Here is a 14,976-nt window from a genome sequence, read left to right on the forward strand (position 1 = left end):
TGAGAAAAACATGAAAGCTGCCTATAGTTGAAGTTATCTTTAAAGTTCTGCTTCCTGATCCTCTAGCTATAAATCTTGACATACTCATCTGGAATACTGTAGATCAAAAAAATCAAAATAGGATTAGCATGACAGACCAGACGTCCAGCAGCTTTTAGTACGTGATCCTCAATAACAGTTTTATCATCCAAACCTACATCAAGCTCCTTGATTGGCCGTTGTGCTGGTCCGTTACGGAAAGAGAAACCATAACCAAGAATTGGACTTCATCCCAGTCAGTAGCTGATACCCCCTTCGCCATGAGAAATCTCTACCTTTTCACAAACGGATCATCAGGGGTCTCTGTATGGCTGATATTGTGGTGAAACCCCTCCCACAGTGTGATGTCAGCGCCTCACAGCACTGAGGTCCTCACATCACACTGTGGGAGCCTTGTTGCATTGTGGGAAATAACAGCTGTTTCCAACTGCCATAAAAGCAAGCAGCATCTCCTTCCAGTGACATCACCTGCCAGCAGTAAAAATGTCACCTTGTGGTAAATGTCAGAATGTAAATCAGGGAGAGGAAAGATTTTACAATGAGCAAACAGTGACTAAATCATTTATACATAATTATTGTAAAAACGAAGCACTTTTTTTATTACATTATTTTCACTGGAGTTCCTTTTTAGAGTGGAAACAGAGAAATCCAGTTTTATGCCACTCTGCATCCGAGGCAATAGCTTCTTGTAGGCATAATCATGTGACCACAGTTTGAGCAAAAATGAATGAAAGGCAGGCTTTATAGCTCCAAAACAAGCATAGCTTTTGCAACACTCTAGATTGCTTGCTACAGGGAGTGGAAGGTATTTATTCTACACAAGTAAATGTGGTGAGGTGACTGTAAGTCCCCTTTATACCTCCTGCATTACTGAAAACCAGTATATGCAGATGAGGAGGTCCTTTTCCACAGGCTGCATGTTTGATCACACTACTAACGCCAATAGATCAGCATGACAGCTGGAGAATGTGCATTTTAAAGAGAAGCCAAGGTGAAACGCGGATCAAAAATCAAATACCTAAGGAGAGGGAAGCCTGCAGATCCTCCAGAGGCTTCTCCCGCCGTCGTCCACCGCTGCCCAGGACCCTCCTGCGCTAGGGATGGTCTATGAGATGCAAATCATTGCAAGTTGATGCAGAATTATGCATGCAAATTTGTGCAGCTTGAAAATGCACCAATCAAATCCTGCTGAGGTAAAATTTGATTGGTCCAATTTCACGCAGCATAAATTTGCATAATCCTGCATTAACTCAAAATTATTTGCATCTCATTGAATATCCCTATCCTGCACTTTGTGAATCTGGCAAGAGTGGACCGGAGAATGGCGTGAGAAGCCTCTACAGGATCCAGAGGCTTAGGTAAGTATTTGACTTTTGACCCAAGGTTTGCCTCAGGTACACTTTAAAAAGGGGGAAAAACAAAGATGGTGGCCTCTATATGCCTCTTACTATAAGTAGTAGTAATAATAAACACATGATAGTGTAAACCGGCTGCACATTGGAAAACATGATTGGGTACTGCAGACGGGGCAATGTCAGAGGAGCCTAGTCATTCTATAAAGAGAGGGAAGTCTGTAGGTCCTCCAGCAGGGGGCGTAGGCAGGCCTTATCTACAGAAATTACATCTGGGAACAGGAAGTGTATTCAATACTTTAATATTCAACAACCGAAGCCTCTGTACATAATTCTCTTTGAAGATAAAATACTATTAACACTTTATCAGCATTAACAATCTCTATTTACAGTAAGTACAAGTCGGCGGTGTCCGAAGAGGCGAATACTTCTCGTGATGCAGAGGGCGGGGCAGAGAACGGCAGTCAATGTGCTGAAATGTTACTGGTAGACCCTCCCCCGCGGATCCTGGAGAGAGAGCTTTATAGGATGATTCCCGTACAAGATCCCAGCCTCCTCTCCCTTTACTTAGAGGGAAAATGTTCAGAGCAAAGAAGCTCATCTCAAAGTCTACGGGTTCTGTTTATAAAAGGGAGCGTTGTCCGCAGGGTAATATGCGGCTGCTGTCCAATTTATGCGCAGGAAGGCGGAGGGCGTGTGCGGGTTATTCGTCCATCCCCGGGGATTCTCCCTGCTGTATCCGCGAGGCTATTCGAATGGCTTCTTCCAGGGACTGCTGCTCACCCAGCTGTGCAGAGAAAGAGGTACAGATATTCAGCTCAGTGACAGGATGCTAAACCAACCAACTTGTCAAAGGACATGCTAAAGTAAACCTGAGACATTTAAACCAAAAGGATTTATACTTAGCTGGGGCTTGATCCAGTCTCCCTGTAGTCAGTTGCCTCCCTCCGTGTCAGTCCAGCCCCCACTGTTAATCCACAGTATGCGTGGTCTCGGCTGCGCCTTCCCTCCCTATCGCACTCACTCCTCTGGCAGGGAGCGTTCCTGTGCAAGCACAGTTTCAGACTAACTGAGCTTGCACAAAATGCTCCCAGTAATGGAGGTGCGATGGGGGTTGCACATGGCCTGAACAGCGCATAAGCAGTAGCATCCGACTGCCTCAGTCAGGGACTTTACCGGGGCTGGAAGCAGCGCAACAGAGAGGATCGGGAGGAGCAGCCAGACTGCAGGGGGCTGGAAGCAGCGCAACGGAGAGGATCGGGAGGAGCAGCCAGACTACAGGGGCTGGAAGAAGCCCCGTGTAAGCATAAATCCTTTTCTTTCAAATTTGACAGGTCCACTTTAAAGGATAACTCAAGTGAGAGGGATATGGAGGCCGCCATATTTCCTTTTACGCAATACCAGTTGCCTGGCAGTCCTGGTGATCCTCCCCCTCTAATACTTTTACCTATCAGAGGCCATGGCTAAAATTATTAGAGGCAGAGGATCAGAAGGACAGCCAGGCAATTTGCATTGTTTCAAAGGAAATCTATATGGCACCCTCCATATCCCTCTCACTTCAGGTGTGCTTTAAAATTCACCAATACTGTATGAAAGCCCTGTTCCAGACATGTAAGTCTTTGGCTGGGAGCACACTTGTCTGTTTTTGTGTGTGTTTCCTGCACAGGAAAACTGAGAATGAATGGTAATCAATGGGCTGGTGCACACGTGAATGCATATTTCCCGTGTAAAAAAAACAACAGTAAAACAATGCGTGCATTTTCTCTATCAATTACATTCACTTCTGTGAAAATCCGCTTGTGTTTTCACCAGACATACATGGTGTGCAGAAAACACACACAGAAAACTGACAGACAAGTGTGCTCTCAGCCTCATTGTATCTTGACAGGGCCCATATGTGCTGCAACACATTTCACTTGAATAAAAATTGGCACATGCTTGTATTGATCTTGTTCTGATCTAGTATATAATTTGTCACATGATTACAAGTCTGTTCATTCATATTTCTGAGACAAGCTGTGCGTAGCTGACAACCCCTGCATCTCTTATAGGCCGGGAACAAGGCGCGGTTTTCAGACTGTTGCAATCCCTCAGCCACAACATTGGGCTCTAGATGACGCTGCTGAGTTCTGCAAAGTGCTGGAGGTCCCTTCATTATGGATGGTCAATGAGATGCAAATAATTTCGAGTTGATGCAGCATTATAAACATTTTACATGAAAATGTATGCAGCCTGATAATGAACAAATCAAAACCTCTTGAGGTAAAATTTGATTGGTCCATTTTCAAGCTGCAAAAATTTGCATAATCACGCATCAACTCAAAATCAGAGCTGTATTCTGCAGTGTGAAAGGTCCCTAAGGCCAGAAACCCGCTAGGAGCGTTTTTGTGAGCGCTTTGGTATTTGAAAACTCTTGCTAATGTAATGTTATGGGTATGATCCCACTTAAAGAGACTCTGTAACAAAAATGTTAGCAGCATTTCTCCTATCCTACAAGTTCCTAAGGCTGTTCCATTGTGCTCTGGCTTACTGCAGCACTTTCTACTTGCACCATCTCTGTAATAAACCAATGTATCTTTCCCCTGTCGGATTTGTCGGCTGTGTCTGGAAGGCTGCCAACTCTTCAGTAATGTGAACAAGTTAACTCCTTCCAAGCCCCTCCAGTGCTCCTGTGATGATTATTCCTCACAGACAATGTCCCTGCTCTGGCTGTCAGCTTGTCTGCTATCTGTGAGGCTGATAAACACAGACTGATAAACTGAACAAAGAATAGCTGGCTGAGGAGGAAGCTGCCTGTCAGGCTGACAAGAGTGCAGAGCAGACACAGCTTGTCATGCTTCATTGACACAGAGCTCTTTCAAAACTTGCACATAACCTCTGGAGACTGAATTCACTGTGTAACTCACTGAATTCTCTGTGTACTTACTGTGTATTAACTGAGTTCACTACTCTGCTGATGTACTTCCTGTTTTGGTGGCCATCTTTTCTGTTTACAAAACAGTTTATAAAACTGTTTTTTTACCCTTTATTGCAGCGAAGAGCAGCAAAAATATTACAGAGGTGGCTAGGAGATGACCCCAAACAGGCAGGGATGTTTGTTTATACTTCATTTTGTGAATACAGATTCTCTTTAAAGAGGATCTGTAACATGAAAAGATCCCCTGGGGGGTACTCACCTCGGGTGGGGGAAGCCTCCGGATCCTAATGAGGCTTCCCACGCCGTCCTCCATCCGTCAGGGGTCTCGCTGCAGCCCTCCGTGGAGTCCGTGCAGCGGTGACGTCAATATTTACCTTCCTGGCTCCTGCGCAGGCGCACTGACGGCTGTCGGCTCCGAAGTACACGGAAATACCCGATCGCCGTCGGATCTGCTCTACTGCGCAGGCGCAAGTTTCCTGCGCCTGCGCAGTAGAGCGGACCCGAATGAGATCGGGTATTTCCGTGTAGTTCGGAACGGAAAGCTGCCACAGCGCCCCCGCTGGAGCCAGCAAAGGTAAATATTTAACTGACAGTCGGCACAGTCGCCGGCTGTTCGGAGGGCTGCGGTGAGACCCCCGTGGGACAGAGGACGGCGTGGGAAGCCTCATTAGGATCCGGAGGCTTCCCCCACCCGAGGTGAGTACCCCCCAGGGGATCTTTTTAATGTTACAGAGTCTCTTTAAGCTAAGTGATTTTATAAAAATCCCCAATAGCATTGCATTAGCAAGAGCTTTTTCACTACCGATTAGAAATCGCTCCTAGTGGGTTTCTGGCCATAAACTGGCCCATGAGGCCATCAGAAAGATCCCTCTTCCATCATTATCTGATCAGAGAGGGATCTATATCTCATCCAATCCAAGCACAGATTTTCAGTATGAAATCTATTGAAAATGTGTGCGCACTGCCTTCTAGTCCCCCCAGGTCACCCCCATCTAGGTCTCTAACCCCCCATCCCGGGCCATGCAGGGAGCTTACACTCATTCGCCGGCCAGTGTCTTCTCTCCGCCGTCTAGCACTGCTTCCTGTCTGTTCTTTCCCGGGGTGCCTGTGTAATCACTAGACTGACTAGACTAGAGGAACTGGGGCATGTACCTTACGTGACCACTAGAGGCCTCTGGTGTTTGGCCTCTAGCATCTGTGACTTGACACAGGCGTTCTGGGAAAGAAGACACAGGAAGGAGAGCCTGGCAGTGGAAAGACGCCTGCCGGGAGACGGGTGAGTGCAAGCTTTGCTGTGTACACCGCAAAACCGAACACACCCCCCCCCCCCCACATGCCTCAAATCCAGCAAATTCTTCCATTGACCAATCGATTTAGGATGAAAATCGGTAGATCAGGTCTTGTTTGCGGCATTGATTTCTAGCAGATTTGATAAAATTATTAAACTGGACGGATACTGCTGAAAAAAAATTGGTCAGTGTATGACCACCTTAAAGGGAAGATCCATGGTAAAGAAAAGGCAGGTGCAGAATTCTCCAAGCCATGTGAGCACGATCATGAGCAGCACGGCTGCATGCTCGTGCAGGCGCAGAGGATGCCAACTTGGCATCTCCATTGGACGGGGCCCCCTGGGCCCAGCAGCTGGGAGCGAAGCTGCGGAAAGGGACATATCGGCTGCCAGGGGCAGGAGGAAGCCCCGGGTAAGTAGATATTTAATTTTTTTTTACCTCGGATCTCCCCTTTAACCTCCTTGGCAGTTATCCCGAACTCAGTTCGGGGTAAGCCGCCGCGGAGGATTTCTCTGGCCCTGGTGGGCCGATTTGCATATTTTTTCTTTAGTTACACGCAGCTAGCACTTTGCTAGCTGCATGTAACATCCGATCGCCGCTGCTCGCCGCCAATCCGCCACCCCCCCCCCCCCCCAGACCCTTCGCACAGCCTGGCCAATTAGTGCCAGGCAGCGCTAAGGGGTAGATCGGGACTCCCCTGTGTGCCATGATGTGGATGACGTCATCCTGATCGTCGCCATAGCGACGGGGGAAGCCAAACAGGAAATCCCGTTCTGAACGGGATTTCCCGTTTGCGCTGATCGCCAGAGGCGATCGGAGGGAGTGGGGGGGATGTAGCTAGCGATAGGCTAGCTACGATTTAAAAAAATAAATAAATAAAAGTGCTGCGCCGCCCCGTCCCCCCCCCCCCCCCCCCCCCCTGGCGATTTTTTGGGAACGCCAGGGGGGTTAAGAAAGCAGTGCTAGGAGCAGGACCTCGGAAAATGAAGAGACACCTCAGCTGTTAGGACAGGGAGTCAACTTGCTCAGGCTAGAATCATTAGGCAGATAAGAGCAATTACAGTGAAGGATGAGGTAATCCCTGATCACACAGTCACTACAGCCTTCATATTCCCTTCTGGAGTCACTGAAACTGGAAATACCACCCCAGCGGCAGTATGTACCTTCCCCGGCACTCACCTGCACCGCTATCTGTGTGCCGTTGGATGTGGCCAGCAGGGTGACTGGTCTACTCTCTGTGGCGACAAGATGGTGGCTGTGCTGCTGCTGGCCCAGTTCTGAGGAGGCCGCATGGAATGCCGAGAGGTCCTGAGCTACAATGGCCACCTGGAGAGGGAGAAATATACAAATACAGGACTATTTAGACCAGCAAAGATTATTAGATGTGTGATCTGACTGATAGCAATCGATTATGTATATATATATATATATATATATATATATATATATATATATATATATATATATATATATATATATATATATATATATATATATATATATAATGGTGCACACATATATTTGGCAAACGATTGGAAATGAATGTTTGGGACCACTAATGGACAAAAATCCATCCCTGAGGGTGACAGGAATTGTGTGTGTGTTCACACCTTAAAGGAATACTTAAGGCAAAAAAAAAAAAAAAATGAGATTTACTCACCCGGGGCATCCCTCAGCCCCCCGAAGCTGGATGGTGCCCTCGCAGCCCCGCTCCGATCGTCCTGTCCCCGCCGGCGGCTACTTCCGGTTCGGCGACAGCCGCCGACAGGCTGGGAACGCGGCTGTTTTTCCGCGTTCCCAGCCGCTGCTATCACTCTCTATGCTGCTATAGCGTATATATATACGCTATAGCAGCATAGAGGGTGATGGCAGCGGCTGGGAACGCGGAAAATCAGCCGCGTTCCCAGCCTGTCGGCGGCACTCGCCGAACCGGAAGTAGCCGCCGGCGGGGACAGGACGATCGGAGCGGGGCTGCGAGGGCACCATCCAGCTTCGGGGGGCTGAGGGATGCCCCGGGTGAGTAAATCTCATTTTTTTTTCCTTAAGTATCCCTTTAAGGAGTAATCAGCTGCAGAATTAAGGTACTCCACGACATGGCCGACACCCACAACAAACCGGTTACACAACTTGTATTTTTTCCACGCACTAAATAACTGAATGATCAACTCATTAACATACTGCACGCACAAGGGAAACACCGGACTGCACGACATGACCGCATTCAGAACAAGTACGTCGTTCAAATGATGCTGAACACAGGTGGCCAGCTACACGATATCAGCCCAAAAGTAATGTGAGGTGATCCGCTTAATGGATCGGACAAACTGCCTGCTCGTCTAGTCATTTACTACCCGAACACACACCTGATTGTCATCCAACAGGCCAAAATTAGGTGACAAAGCGGTTTAGTTGAGCGTGTGTATGGGCCTTCAAGTGTACCTGAGACGGGGGGGGGGATATAAAAAAATGTATACATACCAGGGGTTTCCTCCACCTTATCGCTCCCACGCCGCCATACTCCACTGCCTGCAGCCTCCGCAACTGGCCCCAGTAAGTCGTCCAGTCGTCCCAGGAGCAGTTGGGGCTGTGCACGCTCCCTTGTCTCGCCTGCGCAGTACCACTGCGCAGGCGCAGAATGCAACGGGGAGCGCACACATCCTGACTACGCCTGCGCAGCATGCCCCAGACTGGAGGACTTTCTGGAGCAATTTGCGGTGGCTGCAGGCAGTGGAGTATGGCGGCTCGGGAGCGATCAGGCCAGAGGTGGCTGGAGGAAGCCCCAGGTATGTATGCATTATTTTATATCCCCCCCCCATCTCAGGTTTAGGCTGCCATCAGCTGGTGAATGCATGGCCAAAGAAGGAGGTTGGGCTACAGTCAGCAATGTGTCCCTCTGCTAATGCTGCTCTCTGGGGCCCAATGCAGAGTATTTGTACAGCAAAACCCTCTCATACTCACCTCTCCAGGCAGTGTGCCCGTTCTCAGTGCTTCTGTTATATTTCGGTGTCACAGAGTAGCAGCGGCAATAATAGATCTCTCACTGCTCAGATGTCAACCAGAGAGGGGTCTATCTTTTGGGCAAGTCAGGAGAAAGTCTGCCAATGTATAGCAGGCTCAAGACCTCCCACAATGCCAGTCTCCACTGAACTCCCTAACCCCTGAAGGTACGTACACACCCTTGACTTGTGTCGCCCGTCAGGGGTCGGGACCAGACTTTGTTTACCATTGCTATGCGGGGACGGAGCGGTGCTTGTGCAACATCACACAGCAGGCAATGGAGTGCGGAATTCAATGCAGTTGCCTGTCCGTCGGGATGAGTTGATCCGCCGGCCAGAACGCTCATGGGTTGTGGGGAGCCCTACACACGCTAGATTATTGGCTGAGATGGTCGTTATCGGCCACCTCAGCCAACTTAAGTCAAAAATGTGTACGAGCCTTAAGAGAAGAAATGTTCACCCAACATCATCACCGCTGATACCTGCACAGTCAAGAACTAAACCGTGTTGCCAAAATCACCGCATGTCAGTGATAATGGCTTCCCATTAATGATTAATAACACTTACATGCTGTGTGCCATCCTGGGATATGAGCGCCAGCTGCTGTCCTGACTGTGCCACCGCTGCCGGTATACCATCCTCTCCATCCACACCTGTGACGTACGCGATCTGAGAGCCTTTCAGGACGTCATCTGCTAAGGAGACAGAGAACAAAGAGCTCCACATATCAATGCCGAAAACCAGCAACCAACCAGCTTCCAATAGCCATTTATACAGCGCAAGGAAACGCATGGCTAAAAGTAATGGAGGCATTTCTTTCCTTTGGTGTTTCAGATTTGTTTGGCACAGATGTTTTTCTTGTGCGTTTATTTTCACACATGTCTTTCCAGGCCAAGCAATTGCCATGCCTGGAAAAAATACACAATATCACATCCCAAGCTTAATTTATTATCCTGGAAAAAGCAGAGACAGATAAATGTTCATAGGTATCCCTTTACCTAACTTTCCTATTCATCCACTGACATTGAAGTATTCCTGACATGAACTTGGGCAATATAAACGGAACATATGATGATGTGAGACTTGATCATGGGAAACCTACAAAGAAAACAGCATGACAAAGCTATTTTTGCTCAAGAACTGTACTGAGAATTTCATGGAAATTACCTAGAATGCCAGAAGGAAATCCCTCCACTTTGAGCTTTATATTAGTTGGTCAATTAAATGGCACCTGAACTGAGAGGGATATGGTGGCTGCCAAATGTATTTCCTTTTAACCAATCCAAGTTACCTGGCAGTCCTGCTGATCCCTTGGGCTGCAGTGGTATCTGAATCAGACACCTGAAACAAGCATGCAAGCTAATCTAGTCAGGAACATCTGACCTTCTTGCGTGTTCAGGGTCTATAGCTACAAATATTAGAGGCAGAGGATCAGCACGACAGCCAGGCAATGTGCATTGTTTAAAAAGAAATAAATGTCAGCCTCTATATCCCTCTCACTTGAGGTGTACTTTAATGAGGTGGAAGGTTTCATTGATAAATAGGGTTGCTGAGGAGGTTAGCTCTCTTCACTCTCAATTCCACTTACACCTGACCCAAAACTGCTGAAAACTAAGATCTGCAGCTTTAAAGCGGATCAGAGATGAAAAACTAACTATAACAAGTAACTTGTCTATATATCTTATCTAAAGTTTAGATCAGGGGTCTCAAACTGGCGGCCCGTGGGCCATTTGCGGCCCTCGATACAATATTTTGTGGCCTGCACCGGCAAAAGCTTCCTTATAGTTCGCTTCAGTGCTCCCAAGTAATCCGCCGCATCCCCGCCGCTAAACAAGGGCTGCAGAGCCCCCAAATCACCCGGGGGGCAATCCGCCGGCATTTCCTGGAGGGGGAAGAGCTTTCATCTTCAGCTCTGCCCCTCCTGACGTCAATCGCCGCCTCTCCCCGCCCCTCTCTGTGAAGGAAGAGTGAGAGGGGCGGGCAGAGGCGGCGATGCGCCTCGACTCTGAAGCTGAAAGCTCTGCCCCTTCCAGGAAATGCCGGCTGATTGCCCCTTGGGGGCTTTGCAGCCCTCGTTTTGCGGCGGGGGCGGGGACACGGCGGATTACTTGTAATGGGAGCACTGAAGCGAACTATAAGGTAAAATAGGCAAAATAGTTCGCTTCAGTGTGAATTTGATTTTGAAATAAAAATCAATGCAATGGACGGGGACGGGGACGGGGGGGGGCTTGCGGGTACTGCTGATTGTGAAATCCCTTATGCGGCCCAGCCTCATCCTGACTTTGCCTCCTGCGGCCCCCAGGTAAATTGAGTTTGAGACCCCTGGTTTAGATGGTTTACACAGCAAATCTAGCTGCAAATAGCTTTAATAGAATATGATTGATTATTCCTGTGATACAATGACAGCAGCCATGTTGTTTGTAAACAATACACAGAGGCAGGCTTATCTGTATCTTGATCCATCAGCCTAATCCCCCCTTCTCCTCCGCCTCTGAAATCAATGGCTAGTAACACCTCCCCCTCCTCCTGCCCAGACTGAGCTCCCATGAGCCCTTGCTACTGCCAAGGCTCTCTGAAAACCTGTGGGCGTGGCTTTTTTAGTTTATATGGAATTAGAGTATTAAAACAAAAACTACAAAGTACCGTATTTCGCGCCGTATAAGACGCTCCGGAATAGGTTACACCTAGGTTACACCTAGGTTTAGAGGCCAAAAACCAAGAAAAAAAACAAAAAACTAAACCTGGTGCATCCATATTTCAGGAGCACCTTGTACATGACCTCCTGGCCTCCCCCAAATGGTGTCCTCATGTGTCCTGCTGTCTGCCCCCAGTGTGCTGCTGTCTGCCCCCAGCTGTCTGCCCCCATGGTCCTGCTGTCTGCCCCCAGCTGTCTGCCCCATGTGTCTGCTGTCTGCCCCCATGGTCTTGCTGTGTGCCCCCATGGTCCTGCTGTGTGCCCCATGGTCCTCCTATGTGCCCCCATGGTCCTCCTGTGTGCCCCCATGGTCCTCCTGTGTGCCCCCATGGTCCTCCTGTGTGCCCCCATGGTCCTGCTGTGTGCCCCCAGTGACTTGCTGTGTGCCCCATGGTCCTCCTGTGTGCCCCCATGGTCCTCCTGTGTGCCCCCATAGTCCTGCTGTGTGCCCCCATGGTCCTGCTGTGTGCCCCCATGGTCCTGCTGTGTGCCCCCATGGTCCTGCTGTGTGCCCCCATGGTCCTCCTGTGTGCCCCCATGGTCCTGCTGTTTGCCCCAAGTGACCTGCTGTGTGCCCCATGGTCCTCCTGTGTGCCCCCATGGTCCTCCTGTGTGCCCCCATGGTCCTGCTGTGTGCCCCCATGGTCCTGCTGTGTGCCCCCATGGTCCTGCTGTGTGCCCCCATGGTCCTGCTGTGTGCCCCATGGTCCTCCTGTGTGCCCCCATGGTCCTCCTGTGTGCCCCCATGGTCCTCCTGTGTGCCCCCATAGTCCTGCTGTGTGCCCCCATGGCCCTGCTCTCTGCCCCCCATGTGTCCGCTCTCTGCCCCCCATGTGTCCGCTCTCTGCCCCCCCCCCCCCCCCGGGTTGTCTGGTGTCCTCGGTCCCCCCTGCGTGTCCTCGGGTCGGGCCTCCCTGTGTGAGAAATAGCAGCGCTTACCTTCTCCATCTTGCCCGCGGCGATTGAAGAGATCCGGCTTCAGTGGGCGGCTTCCTCCAGTGCCGGCTTGTAATGACGCGTCATCGAAGATGGAGAAGGTAAGCGCTGCTGTTTCTCACCCAGGGGGGACCCGAGGACACGCAGGGGGGACCCGAGGTGCGGGTAGAGGGAAGCGGGGAGGAAGGAGACGGCCACAGCAGCACCACAGGCAGGGAATCCCCGACGGCGGGTCGTGGTTCATATCGGCGGGCGTTCGGAAGTCGGGGATTCCCTGCCTTTGCCGTATAAGACGCAGGGACATTTTTCTCCCCATTTTTTGGGGAGAAAAAGTGCGTCTTATACGGCGAAAAGTATGGTATTTAGCTTGAGGAATGCCCTATAAACAATAGGAGAGGAACACAATTATGCAATGTGTAAAAGTTCAACTCGGATCCACTTTAACTATAAGTAACCAAAAGTTATGTACTTTATTAATATCTGATCTGTACACATTACTCAGATTTACCCAATGGTCACTTTAAATCCCAACGCAAGGCAGGGATGAGAATATACTATCTTCTGACTTAGTAAGAAAAGTATCTAAATGTTAAATTTGTTTTGTGTGAGCAAGGCAGCTTCAAATCACCTGACCTCACGCGAAGCATCAGAGACAGTTGACATCAGGTTCTGTGGGTGGGGTTGCTGCAGGTTATCACAACCCTCAAACTTCTTTGTCACCTCTAGTCACACCCCTGCTACACCTCATATTTCCACCACACTTCCAGTCAAACCCTTGCCACAACCTCCAGTCACATCCCTTTCACACCTCATTTCTCCAACACACCTCCAGTCGCATTCCTTCTACACCTCATATCTCCACCACACCTTCAGTCACACTCCTGACACACCTCCTACCTCCAGTCACACCTAATACCGCCACCACACCTCCAGTCACATCCCCGCTACACCTCATATCTCTACCACACCTCCAGTCACACCGCATAACTCCACCACACCTCCAGTCACACCCCTGCCACATCTCAGATCTCCACCTCACCTCCAGTCACACCGCATAACTCCACCACACCTCCAGTCACACCCCTGCCACATCTCAGATCTCCACCTCACCTCCAGTCACACCACTACCACACCTCTAGTTACACCCTGCTACACATCATATCTCCACCACACCTCCAGTCACACCTCATCTCCAGTCACACCCTTACCACTCCTTTAGTCACACCCCTGCCACACCTCATCTCCATTACACCTCCAGTCACACCCATGCCACACCTCTAAACACACCCCTGCCACTCCCTCACTCCGAGAACATCACAACCTACAGCTGTGACAAGCTGGCCTGCAAAATTGGCTGATGAAAGGGCTCCTGACCAAGAACTTTAAAACATTAAACATTAACTAATAAAAGATTTTCAGGACAGATAAAACACTCCAGCTGGAAGCTGTGCGGGACTGTAAAATGTGTGCACAAAGTAGGGTTTGACACATTACATGCTGGAGAACAGAACAGAGGACTGCATCTGGTGTGACGTCACATGACCTATCCCAAGTCACAGACCTGAGAGGTGTACACACAGCATGTCTAGACAACAACAGGGTCTACCCTCCCACACTCAGAATCTAATGGCGGTTTGGAACTCAGGAATAGCTTATTACAGACAGTCTGCCCTGTGAGCAATCAGGTCACAAGTCTCCTCTTCACCTCAATCACACAACAAACTCATATACAGGTTAAACATTAGCAGCACAGACAATAAAATCTTATAGTTTAGTCACAAGAAGCTGACATTCACCCACTGAGGGCTCTCTTCATTCAACACTTGACACAATGGAAATAATACTTACACAAAGTAAATCATTAACAGTGTGCAAACAGTGATAAGGAGCCCAGATACAGAGATCAGAGGGATACAGACTTCAGGAGAGGTCTGCACATACCCTCAGTGATAAGCCCAATCTACACCATACGATTCTTTGTGCAATTCGATTACGGTTCTATTTACGATCCGATTAAATCCGACATCTCCGATCGAGATTTGATTCGATTCAACTCGATTTGCCATTGCCAAACAATGGCAAATCGAATTGAATCGAATCCCAATCGGACATGTCGGATTTAATTGGATCGTAAACAGAAACGTCATCGAATCGCACAAAGAATAGTATCGTGTAGATGGGGCTTTAGGAATACTGAGGATTACTACACACATAAGATGAGCATTACCTAACCTGATCCTCTAAAGGTGCGTACACACCTAACAACTGATGTCGCCGATCGGAACCCGATCCCCTTGGGTGACCTGTACAGACACGTGTCAGCTGTGTAGCCAACAATGCATTCTGTTGGTATGCGGGGAGACAACGGAGTGGCAGGCGGGCAGAAGAGTGGCGTCTTCAAAGAAGTTGGCCCTTGCTCGGTCAAGTTGATCCTCTGGGCAGATCGCTTGCAGAGCGACCGTCACTGGTCAGGGGCCTCTGTATACACGCCTCAGCTGACTTTAGTCAGGCATGTGCATGAAGGCTTGAGGAATTCTCCCATATCTACATCCACCGTCCCAACCCTACAGCCCTGTAGACATGAAGACAAGTGGAGGAAATCCATATGCTCTGTAACCCCCTCAGGTGTACTCACTGGTGCTGGATCTTGATAAGCCAACCCATCATAAGCAACAAGAGATGCTAGAAACTATGACTAAGGGCACATACTGAGCCCGATACGTGTCAGTTTGATCCTGTGGATGTCTATGTT

At 49.1% G+C, this 14,976-nt stretch overlaps 1 protein-coding gene across 2 annotated transcripts in view; it reads right to left on the bottom strand.

Moving 5' to 3' along the window:
- Positions 1-1,677: 1,677 nt before the first annotated feature.
- Positions 1,678-14,976, bottom strand: part of ZNF143 (zinc finger protein 143) — a 75,356-nt gene continuing 62,057 nt past the window's right edge. The window contains exons 13-15 of one of the 2 annotated variants that reach the window (XM_068260077.1): positions 9,161-9,288; positions 6,777-6,923; positions 1,678-2,178 (exon numbers count right to left, since the gene is read on the bottom strand). In XM_068260077.1, the coding sequence (XP_068116178.1) occupies positions 2,095-2,178; positions 6,777-6,923; positions 9,161-9,288 (359 nt within the window). In that variant the 3' untranslated portion in view covers positions 1,678-2,094. The remainder of the gene's footprint in view (positions 2,179-6,776; positions 6,924-9,160; positions 9,289-14,976) is intronic. The other variant, XM_068260078.1, reaches the window with a different exon arrangement.

Source organism: Hyperolius riggenbachi, chromosome 11 (assembly GCF_040937935.1).
Source record: "Hyperolius riggenbachi isolate aHypRig1 chromosome 11, aHypRig1.pri, whole genome shotgun sequence".
In the NCBI taxonomy this organism is placed as follows: Eukaryota; Metazoa; Chordata; class Amphibia; order Anura; family Hyperoliidae; genus Hyperolius; species Hyperolius riggenbachi.